Source organism: Plectropomus leopardus, chromosome 8, assembly GCF_026936395.1.
Source record: "Plectropomus leopardus strain MGB_pleo_1.0 chromosome 8, ASM2693639v1, whole genome shotgun sequence".
NCBI classification, from domain to species: Eukaryota; Metazoa; Chordata; class Actinopteri; order Perciformes; family Serranidae; genus Plectropomus; species Plectropomus leopardus.
The window spans coordinates 406,160-431,166 of NC_142183.1; the positions used below are offsets into that span (position 1 = coordinate 406,160).

Genomic DNA, 25,007 nt, shown 5'->3' on the forward strand with positions numbered 1-25,007 from the left:
CTATGGTGTGTCTTTGCACGCTATTTAATGCAATTTTAAGGTGTTTTCATTTGTTTTTGGGACATGTCATTTTTTGACATTTTTGCCATACTATAGCCTTGCTTTTTTTTGTCATTTTTTCGACATTCCAAAATATGGCGTTTTTGGCTGTTTTTGTAATATTCTATGCTATGGTGTGTCTTTGCACGCTATTTACTGCAGTTTTAAGGTGTTTTCAACTGTTTTTGGGACATGTCATTTTTTGACATTTTTGCCATACTATAGCCTTGCTTTTTTTTTGTCATTTTTTCGACATTCCAAAACATGTTTTTTTTTTCCCGTTTTTGCAACATTCAATGCTATGGCGTGTCTTTGCACTCTATTTAATGCAGTTTTAAGGTGTTTTCATTTGTTTTTGGGACATGTCATTTTTTGACATTTTTGCCATACTATAGCCTTGCTTTTTTTTGTCTTTTTTTCGACATTCCAAAATATGGCGTTTTGGCTGTTTTTGTAACATTCTATGCTATGGTGTGTCTTTGCACGCTATTTAATGCAATTTTAAGGTGTTTTCATTTGTTTTTGGGACATGTCATTTTTTGACATTTTTGCCATACTATAGCCTTGCTTTTTTTTGTCATTTTTTCGACATTCCAAAATATGGCGTTTTTGGCTGTTTTTGTAATATTCTATGCTATGGTGTGTCTTTGCACGCTATTTGATGCAATTTTAAGGTGTTTTCAACTGTTTTTGGGACATGTCATTTTTTGACATTTTTGCCATACTATAGCCTTGGTGTTTTTTGGGTCATTTTTTCGACATTCTAAAATATGGTGTTTTTTTCCGTTTTTGCAACATTCAATGCTATGGAGTGTCTTTGCACGCTATTTAATGCAGTTTCAGGGTCATTTAAGGTGTTTTTGGGACATGTCATTTTTTGACATTTTTGCCATACTATAGCCTTGGTGTTTTTTGGGTCATTTTTTCGACATTCTAAAATATGGTGTTTTTTTCTGTTTTTGCAACATTCAATGCTATGGCGTGTCTTTGCACGCTATTTAATGCAATTTTAAGGTGTTTTCAACTTTTTTTGGGACATGTCATTTTTTGACATTTTTGCCATACTATAGCCTTGTTGTTTTTTTGGGTCATTTTTTCGACATTCTAAAATATGGTGTTTTTTTCTGTTTTTGCAACATTCAATGGTATGGCGTGTCTTTGCATGCTATTTAATGCAGTTTCAGGGTCATTTAAGGTGTTTTTGGGACATGTCTTTTTTTGACATTTTTGCCATACTATAGCCTTGCTGTTTGGGTCATTTTTTTCGACATTCCAAAATATGGTGTTTTTTTCCGTTTTTGCAACATTCAATGCTATGGCGTGTCTTTGCACGCTATTTACTGCAGTTTTAAGGTGTTTTCATTTGTTTTTGGGACATGTCATTTTTTGACATTTTTGCCATACTATAGCCTTGCTTTTTTTTTGTCATTTTTTCGACATTCCAAAACATGTTTTTTTTTTCCCGTTTTTGCAACATTCAATGCTATGGCGTGTCTTTGCACTCTATTTAATGCAGTTTTAAGGTGTTTTCATTTGTTTTTGGGACATGTCATTTTTTGACATTTTTGCCATACTATAGCCTTGCTTTTTTTTGTCATTTTTTCGACATTCCAAAATATGGCGTTTTTGGCTGTTTTTGTAACATTCTATGCTATGGTGTGTCTTTGCACGCTATTTAATGCAATTTTAAGGTGTTTTCATTTGTTTTTGGGACATGTCATTTTTTGACATTTTTGCCATACTATAGCCTTGCTTTTTTTTGTCATTTTTTCGACATTCCAAAATATGGTGTTTTTTTCCGTTTTTGCAACATTCAATGCTATGGAGTGTCTTTGCACGCTATTTAATGCAGTTTCAGGGTCATTTAAGGTGTTTTTGGGACATGTCATTTTTTGACATTTTTGCCATACTATAGCCTTGGTGTTTTTTGGGTCATTTTTTTCGACATTCTAAAATATGGTGTTTTTTTCTGTTTTTGCAACATTCAATGCTATGGCGTGTCTTTGCACGCTATTTAATGCAATTTTAAGGTGTTTTCAACTTTTTTTGGGACATGTCATTTTTTGACATTTTTGCCATACTATAGCCTTGTTGTTTTTTTGGGTCATTTTTTCGACATTCTAAAATATGGTGTTTTTTTCTGTTTTTGCAACATTCAATGGTATGGCGTGTCTTTGCATGCTATTTAATGCAGTTTCAGGGTCATTTAAGGTGTTTTTGGGACATGTCTTTTTTTGACATTTTTGCCATACTATAGCCTTGCTGTTTGGGTCATTTTTTTCGACATTCCAAAATATGGTGTTTTTTTCCGTTTTTGCAACATTCAATGCTATGGCGTGTCTTTGCACGCTATTTACTGCAGTTTTAAGGTGTTTTCATTTGTTTTTGGGACATGTCATTTTTTGACATTTTTGTCATATTATAGCCTTGTTGTTTTTTGGGTCATTTTTTCGACATTCTAAAATATGGTGTTTTTTTCTGTTTTTGCAACATTCAATGGTATGGCGTGTCTTTGCACGCTATTTACTGCAGTTTTAAGGTGTTTCCAGCTGTTTTTGGGACATGTCATTTTGACATTTTGCCATACTATAGCCTTGGTGTTTTTTGGGTCAATTTTTCGACATTCTAAAATATGGTGTTTTTTTCTGTTTTTGCAACATTCAATGCTATGGCGTGTCTTTGCACGCAATTAACTGCAGTTTTAAGGTGTTTTCAACTGTTTTTGGGAAATGTCATTTTTTGACATTTTTGCCATACTATAGCCTTGCTTTTTTTGTCATTTTTTCGACATTCCAAAACATGTTTTTTTTTTCCCGTTTTTGCAACATTCAATGCTATGGCGTGTCTTTGCACGCTATTTACTGCAGTTTTAAGGTGTTTTCATTTGTTTTTGGGACATGTCATTTTTTGACATTTTTGCCATACTATAGCCTTGCTTTTTTTTGTCATTTTTTCGACATTCCAAAATATGGCGTTTTTGGCTGTTTTTGTAATATTCTATGCTATGGTGTGTCTTTGCACGCTATTTACTGCAGTTTTAAGGTGTTTTCATTTGTTTTTGGGACATGTCATTTTTTGACATTTTTGCCATACTATAGCCTTGTTGTTTTTTTGGGTCATTTTTTCGACATTCTAAAATATGGTGTTTTTTTCTGTTTTTGCAACATTCAATGGTATGGCGTGTCTTTGCACGCTATTTACTGCAGTTTTAAGGTGTTTCCAGCTGTTTTTGGGACATGTCATTTTTTGACATTTTGCCATACTATAGCCTTGGTGTTTTTGGGTCATTTTTTTCGACATTCCAAAATATGGTGTTTTTTTTCCGTTTTTGCAACATTCAATGATATGGCGTGTCTTTGCACGCTATTTAATGCAGTTTTAAGGTGTTTCCAGCTGTTTTTGGGACATGTCATTTTTTGACATTTTTGCCATACTATAGCCTTGCTTTTTTTTGGTCATTTTTTCGACATTCCAAAACATGTTTTTTTTTTCCCGTTTTTGCAACATTCAATGCTATGGCGTGTCTTTGCACGCTATTTACTGCAGTTTTAAGGTGTTTTCATTTGTTTTTGGGACACGTCATTTTTTGACATTTTTGCCATACTATAGCCTTGCTTTTTTTTTGTCATTTTTTCGACATTCCAAAATATGGCGTTTTTGGCTGTTTTTGTAATATTCTATGCTATGGTGTGTCTTTGCACGCTATTTGATGCAATTTTAAGGTGTTTTCAACTGTTTTTGGGACATGTCATTTTTTGACATTTTTGCCATACTATAGCCTTGGTGTTTTTTGGGTCATTTTTTCGACATTCCAAAACATGGTGTTTCTTTCCCGTTTTTGCAACATTCAATGGTATGGCGTTTCTTTGCACGCTATTTACTGCAGTTTTAAGGTGTTTCCAGCTGTTTTTGGGACATGTCATTTTTTGATATTTTTGCCATACTATAGCCTTGGTGTTTTTTGGGTCATTTTTTCGACATTCTAAAATATGGTGTTTTTTTCTGTTTTTGCAACATTCAATGCTATGGCGTGTCTTTGCACGCTATTTAATGCAATTTTAAGGTGTTTTCAACTTTTTTTGGGACATGTCATTTTTTGACATTTTGCCATACTATAGCCTTGTTGTTTTTGGGTCATTTTTGACACTCTAAAATATGGTGTTTTTTTCTGTTTTTGCAACATTCAATGGTATGGCGTGTCTTTGCATGCTATTTAATGCAGTTTCAGGGTCATTTAAGGTGTTTTTGGGACATGTCTTTTTTTGACATTTTTGCCATACTATAGCCTTGCTTTTTTTGTCATTTTTTCGACATTCCAAAACATGGTGTTTCTTTCCCGTTTTTGCAACATTCAATGGTATGGCGTGTCTTTGCACGCTATTTACTGCAGTTTTAAGGTGTTTCCAGCTGTTTTTGGGACATGTCATTTTTTGACATTTTTGCCATACTATAGCCTTGGTGTTTTTTGGGTCATTTTTTCGACATTCTAAAATATGGTGTTTTTTTCTGTTTTTGCAACATTCAATGGTATGGCGTGTCTTTGCACGCTATTTACTGCAGTTTTAAGGTGTTTCCAGCTGTTTTTGGGACATGTCATTTTTTGACATTTTTGCCATACTATAGCCTTGCTTTTTTTTTGTCATTTTTTCGACATTCCAAAATATGGCGTTTTTGGCTGTTTTTGTAACATTCTATGCTATGGTGTGTCTTTGCACGCTATTTAATGCAATTTTAAGGTGTTTTCAACTGTTTTTGGGACATGTCATTTTTTGACATTATTGCTATACTATAGACTTGTTGTTTTTTTGGGTCATTTTTTCGACATTCTAAAATATGGTGGTTTTTTTCCGTTTTTGCAACATTCAATGCTGTGGAGTGTCTTTGCACGCTATTTAATGCAGTTTCAGGGTCATTTAAGGTGTTTTTGGGACATGTCATTTTTTGACATTTTTGCCATACTATAGCCTTGGTGTTTTTTGGGTCATTTTTTCGACATTCCAAAATATGGCGTTTTTGGCTGTTTTTGTAACATTCTATGCTATGGAGTGTCTTTGCACGCTATTTAATGCAATTTTAAGGTGTTTTCATTTGTTTTTGGGACATGTTATTTTTTGACATTTTTGCCATACTATAGCCTTGCTTTTTTTGTCATTTTTTCGACATTCCAAAATATGGCATTTTTGTACGTTTGTGCGACATTCAATGCTATGGCGTGACTTGTTACGCTATTTAATGCAGTTTCAGGGTCATTTAAGGTGTTTTTTGCACATGTCATTTTTTGACATTTTTGCCATACTATAGCCTTGCTGTTTTTGTCATTTTTCGACATTCCAAAACATGGTGCTTTTTTTCCGTTTTTGCAACATTCAATGCTATGGCGTGTCTTTGCACGCTATTTAATGCAATGTTAAGGTGTTTCAGCTGTTTTTGGGACATGTCACTTTTTGACATTTTTGCGATACTATAGTCTTGCTTTTTGGGTCATTTTTTAAGTCAGAGAGTGAACTGAGTTGTGTCAGATTGTGTGTGGGTAAAAGGTGTGTCAGTGACTGAGTGAGTGAGTGAAGCAGTGAGGAAGTATATGGAGAAAGAGTCAGTGCCAAAAAGAGCATGATCATACGCCGGGGAGCACTTTGATCTGATTAGCCCCAAAAAAGTCAGGTGCTTGATTTGTGCTCAGGAGCTGACGAACAGCAGCAACACGTCCTCAATGCTGCGACAGCTGCGCTCCAAACACCCGGAGACCACAGCTAATACAGCTGCTGCTTAGTTTATTGTATGATTGCACAATACAAATACATTTAGCCTACATTCAAAGCAATAAATATTAAAAATATTTGCCCCATCAAAGCTGCCTGTTATACAAACTCCTTTGAATATATTATTATCTACAGACCAACACAATGACACACTTTTGACAAAATAACTTTTATTAAAGACTAAGAGAAAGATGTAATGATGAAATTCACTACAGCCATGAAGCAACCACTCAGATGCAACTCTCAAAGACAGACGGCAGACGTCCCTCCTCCGACTGTATCAAATACTTCGAAGCAGTGTGTCCTCTCCAGGCCAGTTGTCTCAAAGTGGTTCAGTGCTTCATAAAACTTCGAAATCAAAATCACTAGTCTCAGCACACAACTTAGTGCAGTTTTCAGCTGTTTTTGGGACATGTCATTTTTTGACATTTTTGCCATACTATTGCCTTGCTTTTTTTGTCATTTTTTCGACATTCCAAAACATGGTGTTTTTTCCCGTTTTTGCAACATTCAATGCTATGGTGTGTCTTTGCACGCTATTTACTGCAGTTTTAAGGTGTTTCCAGCCATTTTTGGGACATGTCATTTTTTGACATTTTTGCCATACTATAGCCTTGTTCTTTTTTGGGTCATTTTTTCGACATTCCAAAATATGGCGTTTTTGTCCGTTTTTGCAACATTCAAAGCTATGGTGTGTCTTTGCACGCTATTTAATGCAATTTTAAGGTGTTTTCAGCCGTTTTTGGGACATGTCTTTTTTTTGACATTTTTGCCATACTATAGTCTTGCTTTTTTTGTCATTTTTTTGACATTCCAAATTACGGGATTTTTGGCCGTTTCTTTCCAACATTCAATGCTATGGCGCTACTTGGCACGCTATTTACTGCAGTTTCAGGGTCATTTAAGGTGTTTTTGGGACGTCATTTTTTGACATTTTTGCCATACTATAGTCTTGCTGTTTGGGTCATTTTTTTGACATTCCAAATTATGGCATTTTTGGCCGTTTTTTCCAACATTCAATGCTATGGCGTGTCTTTGCACGCTATTTAATGCAATTTTAAGGTGTTTTCAACTGTTTTTGGGACATGTCATTTTTTGTCATTTTTGCCCTACTGAAGCGCCTTGTTTTTTTTTTTGTCATTTCGACATTCCAAAACATGGTGTTTTTTTCCCGTTTTTGCAACATTCAATGCTATGGCGTGTCTTTGCACGCTATTTAATGCAATTTTAAGGTGTTTTCAGCCATTTTTGGGACATGTCATTTTTTGACATTTTTGCCATACTATAGCCTTGCTTTTATTGTCATTTTTTCGACATTCCAAAATATGGCATTTTTGGCCGTTTTTCCAACATTCAATGCTATGGCGTGACTTGGCACGCTATTTACTGCAGTTTCAGGGTCATTTAAGATGTTTTTGGGACATGTCATTTTTGACATTTTGTCATACTATAGCCTTGTTGTTTGTGTCATTTTTTCGACATTCCAAAATATGGTGGGTTTTTTTTTCGTTTTTACAACATTCTATGCTATAGCGTGTCTTTGCACGCTATTTACTGCAATTTTAAGGTGTTTCCAGCTGTTTTTGGGACATGTCATTTTTTGACATTTTTGCCATACTATAGCCTTGCTTTTTTTGTCATCTTTTCGACATTCCAAAACATGGTGTTTTTTTCCCGTTTTTGCAACATTCAAAGCTATGGCGTGACTTTGCACGCTATTTACTGCAGTTTCAAGGTGTTTTAAGGTGTTTTTGGGACATGTCATTTTTTCACATTTTTGCCATACTATAGCCTTGTTTTTTTTTTTGTCATTTTCTCGACATTCCAAAATATGGCATTTTTGGCTGTTTTTGTAACATTCTATGCTATGTTGTGTCTTTGCACGCTATTTAATGCAATTTTAAGGTGTTTTCAGCCGTTTTTGGGACATGTCATTTTTTGACATTTTTACCCTATTATAGCCTTGTTTTTTTTTGGCGTTTTTTCGACATTCCAAAATATGGCATTTTTGTCCGTTTTTGCGACATTCAATGCTATGGCGTGACTTGGCACGCTATTTACTGCAGTTTCAAGGTGTTTTAAGGTGTTTTGGGACATGTCATTTTTCACATTTTGCCTTACTTTATCCTTGTTTTTTTTTTGTCATTTTCTCGACATTCCAAAATATGGCATTTTTGGCTGTTTTTGTAACATTCTATGCTATGGTGTGTCTTTGCATGCTATTTAATGCAATTTTAAGGTGTTTTCAGCCATTTTTGGGACATGTCATTTTTTGACATTTTTGCCATACTATAACCTTGTTTTTTGGTCATTTTTTCGACATTCCAAAATATGGCATTTTTGTCCGTTTTTCCAACATTCAATGCTATGGCGTGTCTTTGCACGCTATTTACTGCAGTTTCAGGGTCATTTAAGATGTTTTTGGGACATGTCATTTTTTGACATTTTTGCCATACTATAGCCTTGTTGTTTGGGTCATTTTTTCGACATTCCAAAATATGGTGGGTTTTTTTTTCGTTTTTACAACATTCTATGCTATAGCGTGTCTTTGCACGCTATTTACTGCAATTTTAAGGTGTTTCCAGCTGTTTTTGGGACATGTCATTTTTTGACATTTTTGCCATACTATAGCCTTGCTTTTTTTGTCATCTTTTCGACATTCCAAAACATGGTGTTTTTTTCCCGTTTTTGCAACATTCAAAGCTATGGCGTGACTTGGCACGCTATTTACTGCAGTTTCAAGGTGTTTTAAGGTGTTTTTGGGACATGTCATTTTTTCACATTTTTGCCATACTATAGCCTTGTTTTTTTTTTTGTCATTTTCTCGACATTCCAAAATATGGCATTTTTGGCTGTTTTTGTAACATTCTATGCTATGGTGTGTCTTTGCATGCTATTTAATGCAATTTTAAGGTGTTTTCAGCCATTTTTGGGACATGTCATTTTTTGACATTTTTGCCATACTATAACCTTGTTTTTTGGTCATTTTTTCGACATTCCAAAATATGGCATTTTTGTCCGTTTTTCCAACATTCAATGCTATGGCGTGACTTGGCACGCTATTTACTGCAGTTTCAAGGTGTTTTAAGGTGTTTTTGGGACATGTCATTTTTTCACATTTTTGCCATACTATAGCCTTGTTTTTTTTTTGTCATTTTCTCGACATTCCAAAATATGGCATTTTTGGCTGTTTTTGTAACATTCTATGCTATGGTGTGTCTTTGCATGCTATTTAATGCAATTTTAAGGTGTTTTCAGCCATTTTTGGGACATGTCATTTTTTGACATTTTTGCCATACTATAACCTTGTTTTTTGGTCATTTTTTCGACATTCCAAAATATGGCATTTTTGGCCGTTTTTCCAACATTCAATGCTATGGCGTGACTTGGCACGCTATTTACTGCAGTTTCAGGGTCATTTAAGATGTTTTTGGGACATGTCATTTTTTGACATTTTTGCCATACTATAGCCTTGTTGTTTGGGTCATTTTTTCGACATTCCAAAATATGGTGGGTTTTTTTTTCGTTTTTACAACATTCTATGCTATAGCGTGTCTTTGCACGCTATTTACTGCAATTTTAAGGTGTTTCCAGCTGTTTTTGGGACATGTCATTTTTTGACATTTTTGCCATACTATAGCCTTGCTTTTTTTGTCATCTTTTCGACATTCCAAAACATGGTGTTTTTTTCCCGTTTTTGCAACATTCAAAGCTATGGCGTGACTTGGCACGCTATTTACTGCAGTTTCAAGGTGTTTTAAGGTGTTTTTGGGACATGTCATTTTTTCACATTTTTGCCATACTATAGCCTTGTTTTTTTTTTGTCATTTTCTCGACATTCCAAAATATGGCATTTTTGGCTGTTTTTGTAACATTCTATGCTATGGTGTGTCTTTGCATGCTATTTAATGCAATTTTAAGGTGTTTTCAGCCATTTTTGGGACATGTCATTTTTTGACATTTTTGCCATACTATAACCTTGTTTTTTGGTCATTTTTTCGACATTCCAAAATATGGCATTTTTGTCCGTTTTTCCAACATTCAATGCTATGGCGTGACTTGGCACGCTATTTACTGCAGTTTCAAGGTGTTTTAAGGTGTTTTGGGGACATGTCATTTTTTCACATTTTTGCCATACTATAGCCTTGCTTTTTGGGTCATTTTTTCGACATTCCCAAGTATGGCGTTTTTGGCTGTTTTGTAACATTCTATGCTATGGTGTGTCTTTGCATGCTATTTAATGCAATTTTAAGGTGTTTTCAGCCATTTTGGGACATGTCATTTTTTGACATTTTTGCCATACTATAACCTTGTTTTTTGGTCATTTTTTCGACATTCCAAAATATGGCATTTTTGGCCGTTTTTCCAACATTCAATGCTATGGCGTGACTTGGCACGCTATTTACTGCAGTTTCAGGGTCATTTAAGATGTTTTTGGGACATGTCATTTTTTGACATTTTTGCCATACTATAGCCTTGTTGTTTGGGTCATTTTTTCGACATTCCAAAATATGGTGGGTTTTTTTTTCGTTTTTACAACATTCTATGCTATAGCGTGTCTTTGCACGCTATTTACTGCAATTTTAAGGTGTTTCCAGCTGTTTTTGGGACATGTCATTTTTTGACATTTTTGCCATACTATAGCCTTGCTTTTTTTGTCATCTTTTCGACATTCCAAAACATGGTGTTTTTTTCCGTTTTGCAACATTCAAAGCTATGGCGTGACTTTGGCACGCTATTTACTGCAGTTTCAAGGTGTTTTAAGGTGTTTTTGGGACATGTCATTTTTTCACATTTTTGCCATACTATAGCCTTGTTTTTTTTTTTGTCATTTTCTCGACATTCCAAAATATGGCATTTTTGGCTGTTTTTGTAACATTCTATGCTATGGTGTGTCTTTGCATGCTACTTAATGCAATTTTAAGGTGTTTTCAGCCATTTTTGGGACATGTCATTTTTTGACATTTTTGCCATACTATAACCTTGGTTTTTTTTGGCGTTTTTTCGACATTCCAAAATATGGCATTTTTGTCCGTTTTTGCGACATTCAATGCTATGGCGTGACTTGGCACGCTATTTACTGCAGTTTCAGGGTCATTTAAGATGTTTTTGGGACATGTCATTTTTTGACATTTTTGCCATACTATAACCTTGTTTTTTGGTCATTTTTTCGACATTCCAAAATATGGCATTTTTGTCCGTTTTTCCAACATTCAATGCTATGGCGTGTCTTTGCACGCTATTTACTGCAGTTTCAGGGTCATTTAAGATGTTTTTGGGACATGTCATTTTTTGACATTTTTGCCATACTATAGCCTTGTTGTTTGGGTCATTTTTTCGACATTCCAAAATATGGTGGGTTTTTTTTTTTTACAACATTCTATGCTATAGCGTGTCTTTGCACGCTATTTACTGCAATTTTAAGGTGTTTCCAGCTGTTTTTGGGACATGTCATTTTTTGACATTTTTGCCATACTATAGCCTTGCTTTTTTTTTGTCATCTTTTCGACATTCCAAAACATGGTGTTTTTTTCCCGTTTTTGCAACATTCAAAGCTATGGCGTGACTTGGCACGCTATTTACTGCAGTTTCAAGGTGTTTTAAGGTGTTTTTGGGACATGTCATTTTTTCACATTTTTGCCATACTATAGCCTTGTTTTTTTTTTTGTCATTTTCTCGACATTCCAAAATATGGCATTTTTGGCTGTTTTTGTAACATTCTATGCTATGGCGTGTCTTTGCACGCTATTTAATGCAATTTTAAGGTGTTCTCAGCCATTTTTGGGACATGTCATTTTTTGACATTTTTGCCATACTATAACCTTGTTTTTTGGTCATTTTTTCGACATTCCAAAATATGGCATTTTTGTCCGTTTTTCCAACATTCAATGCTATGGCGTGTCTTTGCACGCTATTTACTGCAGTTTCAGGGTCATTTAAGATGTTTTTGGGACATGTCATTTTTTGACATTTTTGCCATACTATAGCCTTGTTGTTTGGGTCATTTTTTCGACATTCCAAAATATGGTGGGTTTTTTTTTCGTTTTTACAACATTCTATGCTATAGCGTGTCTTTGCACGCTATTTACTGCAATTTTAAGGTGTTTCCAGCTGTTTTTGGGACATGTCATTTTTTGACATTTTTGCCATACTATAGCCTTGCTTTTTTTGTCATCTTTTCGACATTCCAAAACATGGTGTTTTTTTCCCGTTTTTGCAACATTCAAAGCTATGGCGTGACTTGGCACGCTATTTACTGCAGTTTCAAGGTGTTTTAAGGTGTTTTTGGGACATGTCATTTTTTCACATTTTTGCCATACTATAGCCTTGTTTTTTTTTTTGTCATTTTCTCGACATTCCAAAATATGGCATTTTTGGCTGTTTTTGTAACATTCTATGCTATGGTGTGTCTTTGCATGCTATTTAATGCAATTTTAAGGTGTTTTCAGCCATTTTTGGGACATGTCATTTTTTGACATTTTTGCCATACTATAACCTTGTTTTTTGGTCATTTTTCGACATTCCAAAATATGGCATTTTGGCCGTTTTTTCAACATTCAATGCTATGGCGTGACTTGGCACGCTATTTACTGCAGTTTCAGGGTCATTTAAGATGTTTTTGGGACATGTCATTTTTTGACATTTTTGCCATACTATAGCCTTGTTGTTTGGGTCATTTTTTCGACATTCCAAAATATGGTGGGTTTTTTTTTCGTTTTTACAACATTCTATGCTATAGCGTGTCTTTGCACGCTATTTACTGCTATTTTAAGGTGTTTCCAGCTGTTTTTGGGACATGTCATTTTTTGACATTTTGCCATACTATAGCCTTGCTTTTTTGTCATCTTTTCGACATTCCAAAACATGGTGTTTTTTTCCCGTTTTTGCAACATTCAAAGCTATGGCGTGACTTGGCACGCTATTTACTGCAGTTTCAAGGTGTTTTAAGGTGTTTTTGGGACATGTCATTTTTGACATTTTGCCATACTATAGCCTTGTTTTTTTTTTGTCATTTTCTCTACATTCCATAATATTTCATTTTTGGCTGTTTTTGTAACATTCTATGCTATGGTGTGTCTTTGCATGCTATTTAATGCAATTTTAAGGTGTTTTCAGCCATTTTTGGGACATGTCATTTTTGACATTTTTGCCATACTATAACCTTGTTTTTTGGTCATTTTTTCGACATTCCAAAATATGGCATTTTTGGCCGTTTTTCCAACATTCAATGCTATGGCGTGACTTGGCACGCTATTTACTGCAGTTTCAGGGTCATTTAAGATGTTTTTGGGACATGTCATTTTTTGACATTTTTGCCATACTATAGCCTTGTTGTTTGGGTCATTTTTTCGACATTCCAAAATATGGTGGGTTTTTTTTTCGTTTTTACAACATTCTATGCTATAGCGTGTCTTTGCACGCTATTTACTGCAATTTTAAGGTGTTTCCAGCTGTTTTTGGGACATGTCATTTTTTGACATTTTTGCCATACTATAGCCTTGCTTTTTTGTCATCTTTCGACATTCCAAAACATGGTGTTTTTTTCCTGCTTTTGCAACATTCAAAGCTATGGCGTGACTTGGCACGCTTATTTACTGCAGTTTCAAGGTGTTTTAAGGTGTTTTTGGGACATGTCATTTTTCACATTTTGCCATACTATAGCCTTGTTTTTTTTTTGTCATTTTCTCGACATTCCAAAATATGGCATTTTTGGCTGTTTTTGTAACATTCTATGCTATGGTGTGTCTTTGCATGCTATTTAATGCAATTTTAAGGTGTTTTCAGCCATTTTTGGGACATGTCATTTTTTGACATTTTTGCCATACTATAACCTTGTTTTTTGGTCATTTTTTCGACATTCCAAAATATGGCATTTTTGGCCGTTTTTCCAACATTCAATGCTATGGCGTGACTTGACACGCTATTTACTGCAGTTTCAGGGTCATTTAAGATGTTTTTGGGACATGTCATTTTTTGACATTTTTGCCATACTATAGCCTTGCTTTTTTTGTCATCTTTTCGACATTCCAAAACATGGTGTTTTTTTCCCGTTTTTGCAACATTCAATGCTATGGCGTGTCTTTGCACGCTATTTAATGCAATTTTAAGGTGTTTTCAGCCATTTTTGGGACATGTCATTTTTTGACATTTTTGCCATACTATAGCCTTGCTTTTATTGTCATTTTTTCGACATTCCAAAATATGGCATTTTTGGCCGTTTTTCCAACATTCAATGCTATGGCGTGACTTGGCACGCTATTTACTGCAGTTTTAGGGTGTTTTTAGATGTTTTGGGACATGTCATTTTTGACATTTTTGCCATACTATAGCCTTGTTGTTTGGGTCATTTTTTCGACATTCCAAAATATGGTGGGTTTTTTTTTCGTTTTTACAACATTCTATGCTATAGCGTGTCTTTGCACGCTATTTACTGCAATTTTAAGGTGTTTCCAGCTGTTTTTGGGACATGTCATTTTTTGACATTTTTGCCATACTATAGCCTTGTTTTTTTTTTTGTCATTTTCTCGACATTCCAAAATATGGCATTTTTGGCTGTTTTTGTAACATTCTATGCTATGGTGTGTCTTTGCATGCTATTTAATGCAATTTTAAGGTGTTTTCAGCCATTTTTGGGACATGTCATTTTTTGACATTTTTGCCATACTATAACCTTGTTTTTTGGTCATTTTTTCGACATTCCAAAATATGGCATTTTTGGCCGTTTTTCCAACATTCAATGCTATGGCGTGACTTGGCACGCTATTTACTGCAGTTTTAAGGTGTTTTTGGGACATGTCATTTTTTGACATTTTTGCCATACTATAGCCTTGCTGTTTGGGTCATTTTTTTCGACATTCGAAAATATGGTGTTTTTTTCCGTTTTTGAAACATTCAATACTATGGCGTGTCTTTGCACGCTATTTAATGTAGTTTTAAGGTGTTTTCAACTGTTTTTGGGACATGTCATTTTTTGACATTTTTGCCATACTATAGCCTTGCTTTTTGGGTCATTTTTTCGACATTCCAAAATATGGCGTTTTTGTCCGTTTTTGCAACATTCAAAGCTATGGTGTGTCTTTGCACGCTATTTAATGCAATTTTAAGGTGTTTTCAGCCGTTTTTGGGACATGTGTTTTTTTTTGTCATTTTTCCTATACTATAGCCTTGCTTCTTTTGTCATTTTTTTGACATTCCAAATTATGGAAGTTTTGGCGGTTTTTGCAACAGTCAATGCTATGGCGCTACTTGGCATGCTATTTACTGCAGTTTCAGGGTCATTTAAGGTGTTTTTGGGACATGTCATTTTTTGACATTTTTGCCATACTATAGCCTTGCTGTTTGGGTCATTTTTTCGACATTCCAAAATATGGTGTGTTTTTTTTTCGTTTTTACAACATTCTATGCTATGGCGTGTCTTTGCACGCTATTTACTGCAGTTTTTGGGTGTTTTCAACTGTTTTTGGGACTTTTCATTTTTTGACATTTTTGCCATACTATTGCCTTGCTTTTTTTTGTCATTTTCTCGACATTCCAAAATATGGCATTTTTGGCCGTTTTTCCAACATTCAATGCTATGGCGTGACTTGGCACGCTATTTACTGCAGTTTCAGGGTCATTTAAGATGTTTTTGGGACATGTCATTTTTTGACATTCTTGCCATACTATAGCCTTGTTTTTTTTTTGGGTCATTTTTTCGACATTCCAAAATATGGCATTTTTGTCCTTGCTTCTTTTGTCATTTTTTTGACATTCCAAATTATGGAAGTTTTGGCGGTTTTTGCAACATTCAATGCTATGGTGCAACTTGGCACGCTATTTACTGCAGTTTTAAGGTGTTTTGGGGACATGTCATGTTTAGACATTTTTGCTATTTTTGCCATTTGCCATTGCCATTTGGACTTTTTTTGCAACATTCTATGCTATGGTGTGTCTCAGCACGCTATTTTATGTATTTGTCAAAATTGGATGTTTTTTTTCAAACAATAGTATGGTATTTTCTGTCATTTTTTAATCAAAAAGTACAGCCTGTCCAAACCCATCATTGTAAAGACTGTTGAAAAATGGTCCAAATAAGTCTGCGTCTTGGAATTTTAAAAAATCATGTTCACAGCAGCACAAAAACATCACCACAGCATTTTGTTAACCTTTAAAATTAATAATCAAGTATGTCTAAAAAAAACTACAGCATAGTATGTCATAGTAATAATGTAATGAAGTTATCTCACCTCTCCTTAGTCTTATGTCGCCATTTCACAGGGTTGGTTTTTCAGGAATTGAACTTTCCTCATTTCTTTTTTCTGCAGTCAAACTGGTCCAGTGGGCTGATAAAACCTGGTAGAACTCCTGTCACAACCAACAGTCCAGACCACACCAGTCTGACCCACACCAGAACCACCGGCCTAAACCACAGGAGTCCTCCCAGGAAGCAGAGCGTTCATCCTCCCAGAGTGAACACCGGTCTGGCCTCCAGGTGGACTCGTTTCCTCAGCTCTGACTGTCAGGCGGTGGAAGGGGAGGACCCTCAGGTCAGTGGGCGGAGTCAGACAGTGGGCTCTGCTGCACCTCCTTCCTGTAATGACATTGTCAATAACACAAGGCCCCGCCCCCCACTTCCTGTTCCCTCTCTGTTTGAGAGCGGAGAGGACTTTTTTTAAACGGAGAGGACGAGTTTTAAACAAACTGAACATTAATTATTTTTCTGTCATTTGACCAATCAAGTGATCAACCAATCACTTATACTGATCTATAAATGATGAGCTACTGTCTTTGGATTTTCAGTATTAAAGTATTTTAGAAAGACCTTTGATTTTTTTTGAGGATTTTGGTTTTTTTTTATGGCTTTTTGTTTCATTTTGTATTTTTGTGGAAGTATAAAAATATTTATAGAAATAAAAACTAGTTCAGATAGTAATTTTAAAATGTTCTGTTTTTATTGTTCAGATTGAGAAAACATGTTGTTGACCAATAACAATGATAAAGCAGTAATCAATATGACAAAGTATTGAGTAATGAGTTAAAGTATTGATTGATGACAGTGAGTATTGATAATTGCAGTACTTAGATGACAGATTGGTTATGAACTCAGATTACAGGAACTTCTGACAGAAGTGTAAATGATCTGCTGGTTAAATGTCATTGGTTTAATGAAGGTGATGACATCATCAGGGCTGGTGTGGGCGGGGCTGTTTGGCGTATTGGATGGCATCGAGCGCCGCGCCAATGTCGAAATTCTTGGCCTGGAGGAGACGAGTCAACCAGCCGCCTTCATCAGTGAAACCCATCGACAGCATGAGCGACAGAGACTCCACCAGCCGAGGGTCCGCCTCTGTGTGTGGGGGGACGGGGGGGTTATTAAAGGTCAGACAACGTGGGGGTCAGAGGTCAAACGGTTGTGGAGAGGATGTGGTCTTACCTTGAGGCAGGTGAGGGTACAGAGCCGCCTCCCTCAGACCTGTTGGACCCTGCTGTCCCGACGGAGGACCCTGCTGTCCCGACGGAGGACCCTGCTGTCCCGACGGGGGAATCTGGTCCTGGTCCCCGTCCCCGGGCTGCAGGGACTGCAGCTCTCCGGTAGAGGGGTCGACCTCTCTGGGGCTCAGGTGAGTCCACTCCTCGTCAGATTCTCTGCCCACCTGAAGAGCACAGACGGGGTCAGGTATTCTGGTACCAGCGGTAAGACGGGTTTATACAATATGTCAAAAAGTCAAAGTACAGTATGTCAAAAAAAAGTCATAGTATGGTGTGTCCAAAAAAAGCAAAGAAGGTCCTAATATGGTATGATGACAAAAAGCAAACAGTCATTGTTCGGCATGTCAAAGCAGTCGGAAAAAGTCGGCGTAGCCTAAAAAAAGTCATGGGATGGTATCTCCAAAAAAAAGCAAAGTCACTGAACTGCATGTCGCCAAAATGTCAAATGTACTATGTGCAAAAGAATTCATAGTAAAATATGTCAGGAAAACAAATCACAGTGTGGAATAAAAAGTCACAGTATAGTTTATTGGCCAAACGGCGTAAGACAGTCATAGTATAGTATCTCAAAAAACATTATAGTATATTATGTTGGAGAAAAAAGTGCAAAAATTCGCAGTATGGTGTGTCAAAAAAAAAACTGTAAAAAAAAACAAAACAAAACACCAAGTCATAGTCAGGCATGTTGGGAAAAAAAGTGAAAGGAAAGTTATAGCACGTCTCAAAAAAGAGCCAAAAAAGTGGAAAAAGTCATCGTATGATATTTAAAAAAAGTCAGAATCTAGTTTGCTGAAAAAAAAATGTGAAGTCATAACATGGACACATTTTAGTACGACAAATTAATGTCGAAGTACAGTACGTCAAAAACAGTGCTTAAAAAAGGGAAAGTATGCAGAGTCACAGTCACAGTGTAGTATCTGGGATAAAGTGTGAAAACGTCACAGCACAGTGCGTTGAAAAAAAAGTCACTCTAGTTTGTCTAAAAACTTCATAGTTTAGTTTGTTGAAAAAAGTGGTAGTATGATACGTTGAACAATAATGTATTAAGTCCATGTAAAGCACGTTGATAAATTCACAGTATCGTATGTCAAAAGTGCAAATAATGTCGGAAAAAAATATGACACAATAGGTTAAAAAACGAAAAGTAAATGTCACAGAACATGTCAAAAAAGTGCAAAAACTGTAACGGTGTAGTATGTCAAAAACAATATAGTGTGACAGAAAAAAAACAAAAAGAAAAAGGTCATAGAAAAGCATGTCGAAAAAAGTGACGTCCTAAAACAATACAAAGGACGTCTTTGAATGTCGAAGAAGTCAAAGTATATTTATCCTAAAAATGTATTTGTACTGTATGTTGAAAAAAGTGTAGTCATCGCACACACACACACACACACACACACACACACACACACACACAAGCACACACACACACACACACACACACACACACACACACACACACACACACACACACACACACACACACACACACACACACACACACACACACACACACACACACACACACACACACACACGCACACACACACACACACACACACACACACACACACACACACACACACACACACACACACACACACATACATAAGCACACACACACACACACATACATAAGCACACACACACACACATGCACATACATAAGCACACACACACACACACACACACACACACACACACACACACACACACACACACACACACACACACACACACACACACACACACACACACACACGCACACACACACATGCACATACATAACCACACACACACACGCACATACATAAGCACACACACACACACATGCACACACACACATACATAAGCACACACACACACACACACACATGCACATACATAAGCACACACACACACACACACACACATACATAAGCACACACACACATGCACACACACACACACACATGCACATACATAAGCACACACACACACACACACACACACACACACACACACACACACACACACACACACACACACACACACACACACACACACACACACACACACACACACACACGCACACACACACACACACACACACATGCACACACACACACACACACATGCACATACATAAGCACACACACACACACATGCACAACACACACACACACATGCACATACATAAGCACACACACACACACACACACACACGCACATACATAAGCACACACACACACGTCGAAAAGTCAAAGTTTAGTTCGTCTGTAAAAAAATTTAAAGTGTTTCAGAAAAAGAAAATGACGGTAATGTGTTGAAAAAACTGTGACCACAGTAAAACTCCTCCGACAGACGTCATTGTTCGGTCGTAATACGACGCAGCCGAACGCGCTCCACCGTGTCTTCATAAACTGACCTTTGACCCCTCGCTGCTGGCTCCGCCCACGCTGCCGGCTCTGCTCTCAGCATCGTCTGCGCCTTCACTTTGGACCCCGCCCTCGTCGTTGGCTCCGCCCGCCACACCACCGACCCCCCCGCTCTGAGAGGGAGGGGTCACCTTTGTCCTCTGACCCTCGTGCTCCACGTCGATGTCCACGTCAATACCTGCACGCACGTGACATCACTTCCTGTTTAAACCTCTCGTTCTCAAACAGACATAACTTTTTCTGCTCGAATCTGAGGCGTCGACAGTGACATCACTCACCCAGCGGGCTCAACATGGCGGCCACGCCCTCGCCGATGTTCTTCAGGAAGTCCACGTTGGCCTGTGAGGCTACAGACAGAGGTCAGAGGTCACTGATGATGTCATTCAAGGTCATCAGTCAGAGCATTAAGCTGTCAGGTTATTGATTATGAGTTAGATTATTCTGAGTTCATTAACACACGCTTACCAGAGGGGGCGCCGCCGCTGCTGCCAGCAGCAGGTCTGGAGGGTCCGGGCTGGTCCTGATCCTGGTCCTGATCCGTATCTTGGTCCTGGTCCTGGCTCTGAGCAGGGTTCACATTCAGGTTCTGGTTCCACATGCAGTGTCTCATCTTCTTCATCCATTTCCCCCGAGGAAACCACTTTGGACAGACGGAGGACAACATTTCACCAAAAACAAGCCAGAACTCATCCTGACAGTCACAGAGCAGGGCTAAAGGACCAACGCCTGACAGTCACAGAGCAGGGCTAAAGGACCAACGCCTGACAGTCACAGAGCAGGGCTCTAGGACCTCCGCCTGACAGTCACAGGACAGGGCTAAAGGACCTCCGCCTGACAGTCACAGAGCAGGGCTAAAGGACCACGGCCTGACAGTCACAGAGCAGGGCCAATTATTAAATATAATTATTAATAATAACTATTTAAATATAAAGTATAAAGGGTATCAGTGGAGCGTTTCTTCCCATGATGCCTCTCACCTGCATCGGGTGCCAGATGGGCAGCAGGGCGTGCTCGGTGTGCGTCCCTCGAGCCTGGCAGGCGGAGCACAGGTCGTAGTTTGGACACACGGTACACTTGAAACGAGTTCCCGCCACGGGACCCTCGCAGCCGTCACAGGTGACCCCGCTGTGCAGGGGGGGCGGGCCCGTGTGGGGGGGCGGGCCCGGAGGAGGAGGAGGGTGCCCGAAGGCGAAGGGCGGGAAGGCGTGAAGAGGGAAGTCCCGACGGTGCTCCTTCTTCTCTGTAAGAGTTCAATCAAACTTTATTAGAAACAAATAAATACAAACGCACAGATTCACTCACTTTTCCAAAAAGTTTGTTTGTTTGTTTGTTTGTTTGTTTGTTCGTTTGTATTTCTGTGTTATGCCAGTCTGAGCTCGTTGGGTAATCTGCCGCTTCCAGATTATAACGAGCTGATCGAATGTTTCATACGTAAATAACCACCTCAGTCTGCGAGCGTCTTCCACAGCGTCTGTTTTTATGACGATAGAAATCATTGAACGGGGACGTTAATCTGGTTTAACTTGATTTTTTCATCGGCCTCAGAGGAAACAGAATCTGAGACGTCGGGAACAAATCGAAACATTTTAAAGTACTTAAACGTATATCTGCGTTGTCTTCGGGTCTCTCCTGTGCCGGTCGAGAGTGTGTTTGTACCTTTGATGAAGATGCGGAAGGTGGCGTCCTTCACGCACGCCAGCCCCATCATCAGCTCATCATCGGAGGAAAACGCCACCAGGTCTCCGTCTTCATCTGAAACACACGCAAACAAACTCATCATCATCATCATCAGGGTACCTACGTTTATGCCAGCAACATTTACCTCTATATATGTTCAATAACTACAATATTTTCCTTTGTAGTACATGTTAGTATTCTGCAGGTGATACATTATGTTCCTGTGTTATACCCCTGTGGTATATGTACCTGTGTGGTATATGTACCTGTGTGGTATATGTACCTCTCTGGTATATGTACCTGTGTGGTATATGTACCTCTCTGGTATATGTACCTGTGTGGTATATGTACCTGTGTGGTATATGTACCTCTGTGGTATATGTACCTCTGTGGTATATGTACCTGTGTGGTATATGTACCTGTGTGGTATATGTACCTCTGTGGTATATGTACCTGTGTGGTATATGTACCTGTGTGGTATATGTACCCCTGTGGTATATGTACCTCTGTGGTATATGTACCCGTGTGGTATATGTACACGTTTAACCCTTAGGGACTGAAGTCTAAATACATTTTGCAGTAGCTTGCTGGTAGTTCACGCAGTGATTTTAAGTTGTTAAATTTGACCTTTTTGCCATGTTTGGTGTTATTAACCCTTTAAAACCTGGGCAGATTGGTTTGATTTATTTCACAAAACACGGAGAGAAGAAACGAGTGACTTAACAAGACATGGCCCAAATTTTAGAAATGTTAAAAATGTTACAAAAATTTACCTGAGCATATAAAAAACAAAAAAGGTAAATACAAACAAGAAAATGACCTACAAAGAACTGAAATGTATATGGTGTTTAAATAAATGTGTGTGTATATATATATATATATATATACACACACACACACACACACACACATATATGTTCATTTTTATGTTTTTGGGATATCGGGTAATTTTATTGTCACAGTTTTACTCATTTCTTTGCGGAACATTTCCGTCGAGCTTGTCGCTGCCTTTCTTCCCTCTAAGTCGTCAGAAGAAATCAGACCGATCTGCTCCGGTTTCAGACGCTCGGTTTGTGAAAGGCGTCTGAACGCAGCGCGACAAAACTGATGTCAGTGCAGGTTTCAAAGGGTTAACTACTGAAAGAACAAACTATCTGGGGACACGGAAACAGGAAACAGGATTTTTAGGAGCTAAATGGTAGAAAGCTTCAGTTTCTCAGAGACGCTTCACGTCTCATCACAGAGACTCGTCAGACTCGTCTCGTCAGACTCGTCTCGTCAGACTCGGCTCGTCTCGTCAGACTCGTCTCGTCTCGTCAGACTCGTCTCGTCAGACTCGTCTCGTCTCGTCAGACTCGTCTCGTCTCGTCAGACTCGTCTCGTCAGACTCGTCTCGTCAGACTCGTCTCGTCAGACTCGTCTCGTCTCGTCAGACTCGTCTCGTCAGACTCGTCTCGTCAGACTCGTCTCGTCTCGTCAGACTCGTCTCGTCTTCAGCTCTGATTCAGCAGCTGTTGTCACGCAGAGGAATGTGCGTTTCTTTGTTTTGTAACTTAACCCTTTGTGCGCCCTGATTTCTTCCTCCCTGACGGTTGCCCGGGCAACGCATTCATCGGACACAATCCTCGAAATTTAAGCTCAACATATTTGGAAATATTGGTATATCTTTTATGTTCCATAACTAGTATTTTCTCTGTGGATGTCATTGGTTTTCTGGTTAATAATAAGTTTGCAAATGTTTCAAGACTGTAATTTTTATGTAGTAACACTGATTTTTATCAGGTTATTTAGATGTTTACATATGTTTACTAACAGTTTGTTTAGTTTTGACCTCTGTACTACATATTATTTTTTAGATTATTTATTTGGTAATATATTTGTGATAACTATAATACTTACCTCTGTACTGCATGTTATTTTGCAAGTTATAACATTTAATAAAATATATTTAGCTTTGTATGTTGTTTTTCAGTTTCTTTATACATTTATATATTTTAAATAAGTAACAATAACCTCTGTAGTACATGTTGTTTTTCAGAATATATATGTTAATCGTAGAATATACCTCTGTGGTACATGCTTTTCAAACTGTTCATGTTATGTTATGTGAAAAAAGTGTATAAAAGTAAAAAAAAGTATACCTCTGTAATATATGTTATTATTCAGGTTATTTAAATGTTTATACATTTTAAATAATCGACATATTAATCTCTGTAGTACATGTTGTTTTTCAGAGTATTTGTATGTTTTTGTATGTTCAGTGTTACCTCTGTAGTACATGTTGTTTTTCAGAGTATTTGTATGTTTTTGTATGTTCAGTGTTACCTCTGTAGTACATGTTGAAGTTCTTGAGGTTGCTGAACACGGTCCCGGTCTTCCTGCTCAGGTACTCGAAGCTGCACGAGACCTCCTGATCCACCGCGAACCTCCGGACCTCCTTCACCGCCTCGTCCTTCCCCAACAGGTAGGCCTTCACCGTCACCGACATCCCGCTGCTCCTCAGGTACTCTGCGGAGACTGACACCGAAACACTCTGGGACTCGGTTCGGACTGACTCAGACTCGGTTCGGACTGACTCGGACTCGGTTCGGACTGACTCAGACTCGGTTCGGACTGACTCGGACTGGGTTCGGACTGACTCAGACTCGGTTCGGACTGACTCAGACTCGGTTCGGACTGACTCGGACCCCGGACAGAAAACTCGGACTCTGAGAAACAAAGTGAGAAACTTTGTGACGCAGCTTTAAATTTTCTCGCCCCCTTTATGTTTACTTCCGCGATATACGTCACCATCGTCAGGAGAGGTAAATATTGTCGCGGCCTCTGATTGGTTCGCTGCCTTCAGCCCGCTCAGAGGACCAATGAGAGGCCGAGGAATGACTAAGCGCTTTCCAATGAGGGACTTTCCCCGTGAGTCACCTGAGCAAACAGGTCTGACCAGCATCGAGCTCACTCTAAGGAAAAATAACGCTGAATCATCCGTATGGAATAATTTAAAAAATACATAAATAAAATGAAATGTGTATATATTTATTTTCATGTCATTGAAAAATATATTCTAAATTAATAAAAGCTGAATCATTGATGTTGTTATCTCAAATATTAAAAAATAATTCAAGATCAACAAATAAAATAAAAAATAATGCAACATATTCTACATTTTGACACCAAACCACACACTGTAAACGAAATAAATAAATAAAAGTTGGTTGTTTTTTAAAATTTTTTATATAATATAAATTTTATTTTAAATTAATAAAACTTTGAATCATTCATATTGTTGTCTCAGACATTAACCATTATTTTAACTTCAGTAAATGCAATAAAAATAATGCAACATTTTTTAAATCTTTACACAACATTTAAGTCTTTTTACTGGACAAAATATGTTAACTAAATTGTATTATTTTTCACATTAACTAACTTTACTATTTTCCTCTTTGATTTATTCACGAAAACATTCAGAGGTTTTTCAGTACATTTTTCAATGGTTCAGATGATGAATCAATAACCAAATAGTTCATTATTCTTAAACTGGGTCCTTGTTGAAAAAGAATAACAAACATATATATACACACACATAAAATACAAAAATATATGATTTTGATTTTCAGTTAATTAAAATTTGAATCATTCATATTGCAGT

The 25,007-nt window shown here is 37.5% G+C and overlaps 2 protein-coding genes and 1 long non-coding RNA gene across 4 annotated transcripts in view; 1 reads left to right on the forward strand and 2 right to left on the reverse strand.

Annotated features, from left to right (window-relative positions):
* The window catches only part of mrnip (MRN complex interacting protein), a 43,857-nt gene extending 26,820 nt beyond the window's left edge, over positions 1-17,037 (forward strand). The window contains exon 7 of the mRNA XM_042493677.2: positions 16,103-17,037. Coding sequence (XP_042349611.2) covers positions 16,103-16,453 — 351 coding nt within the window. The 3' untranslated portion in view covers positions 16,454-17,037. The remainder of the gene's footprint in view (positions 1-16,102) is intronic.
* LOC148188806 (uncharacterized) lies at positions 5,794-16,163 on the reverse strand. Its single transcript, XR_015777159.1, has 2 exons — positions 16,025-16,163; positions 5,794-6,146 (listed from the first exon to the last, which is right to left on the reverse strand). It is a non-coding gene; the product is annotated as an uncharacterized LOC148188806 (long non-coding RNA).
* On the reverse strand, positions 16,708-24,121 carry sqstm1 (sequestosome 1). Of its 2 annotated transcripts, none has more exons than XM_088080697.1 (8): positions 23,687-24,121; positions 21,341-21,436; positions 20,662-20,924; positions 20,150-20,324; positions 19,963-20,031; positions 19,675-19,862; positions 17,212-17,431; positions 16,708-17,124 (listed from the first exon to the last, which is right to left on the reverse strand). In XM_088080697.1, exons 1-8 carry the CDS (start codon positions 23,847-23,849, stop codon positions 16,961-16,963), a joined length of 1,338 nt encoding a protein of 445 aa, XP_087936823.1. In that variant the 5' UTR covers positions 23,850-24,121; the 3' UTR covers positions 16,708-16,960. The 2 variants fall into 2 exon arrangements, with proteins under 2 accessions (XP_087936823.1, XP_087936824.1); XM_088080698.1 differs by lacking the exon at positions 23,687-24,121 and adding an exon at positions 23,375-23,402.
* Positions 24,122-25,007: the final 886 nt, after the last annotated feature.

Bases quoted from the DNA above. Each gene is read 5' to 3' on its own strand.
- sqstm1 (XM_088080697.1), bottom strand. From the start codon at position 23,849: ATGTCGGTGACGGTGAAGGCCTACCTGTTGGGGAAGGACGAGGCGGTG. The intron at 20,925-21,340 runs GTACAAACACAC...GAACTCTTACAG, and splicing joins CTTCCGCATCTTCATCAAAG to AGAAGAAGGAGCACCGTCGG. The intron at 20,032-20,149 runs GTAAGCGTGTGT...CTCTGTCTGTAG, and splicing joins CAGCGGCGGCGCCCCCTCTG to CCTCACAGGCCAACGTGGAC.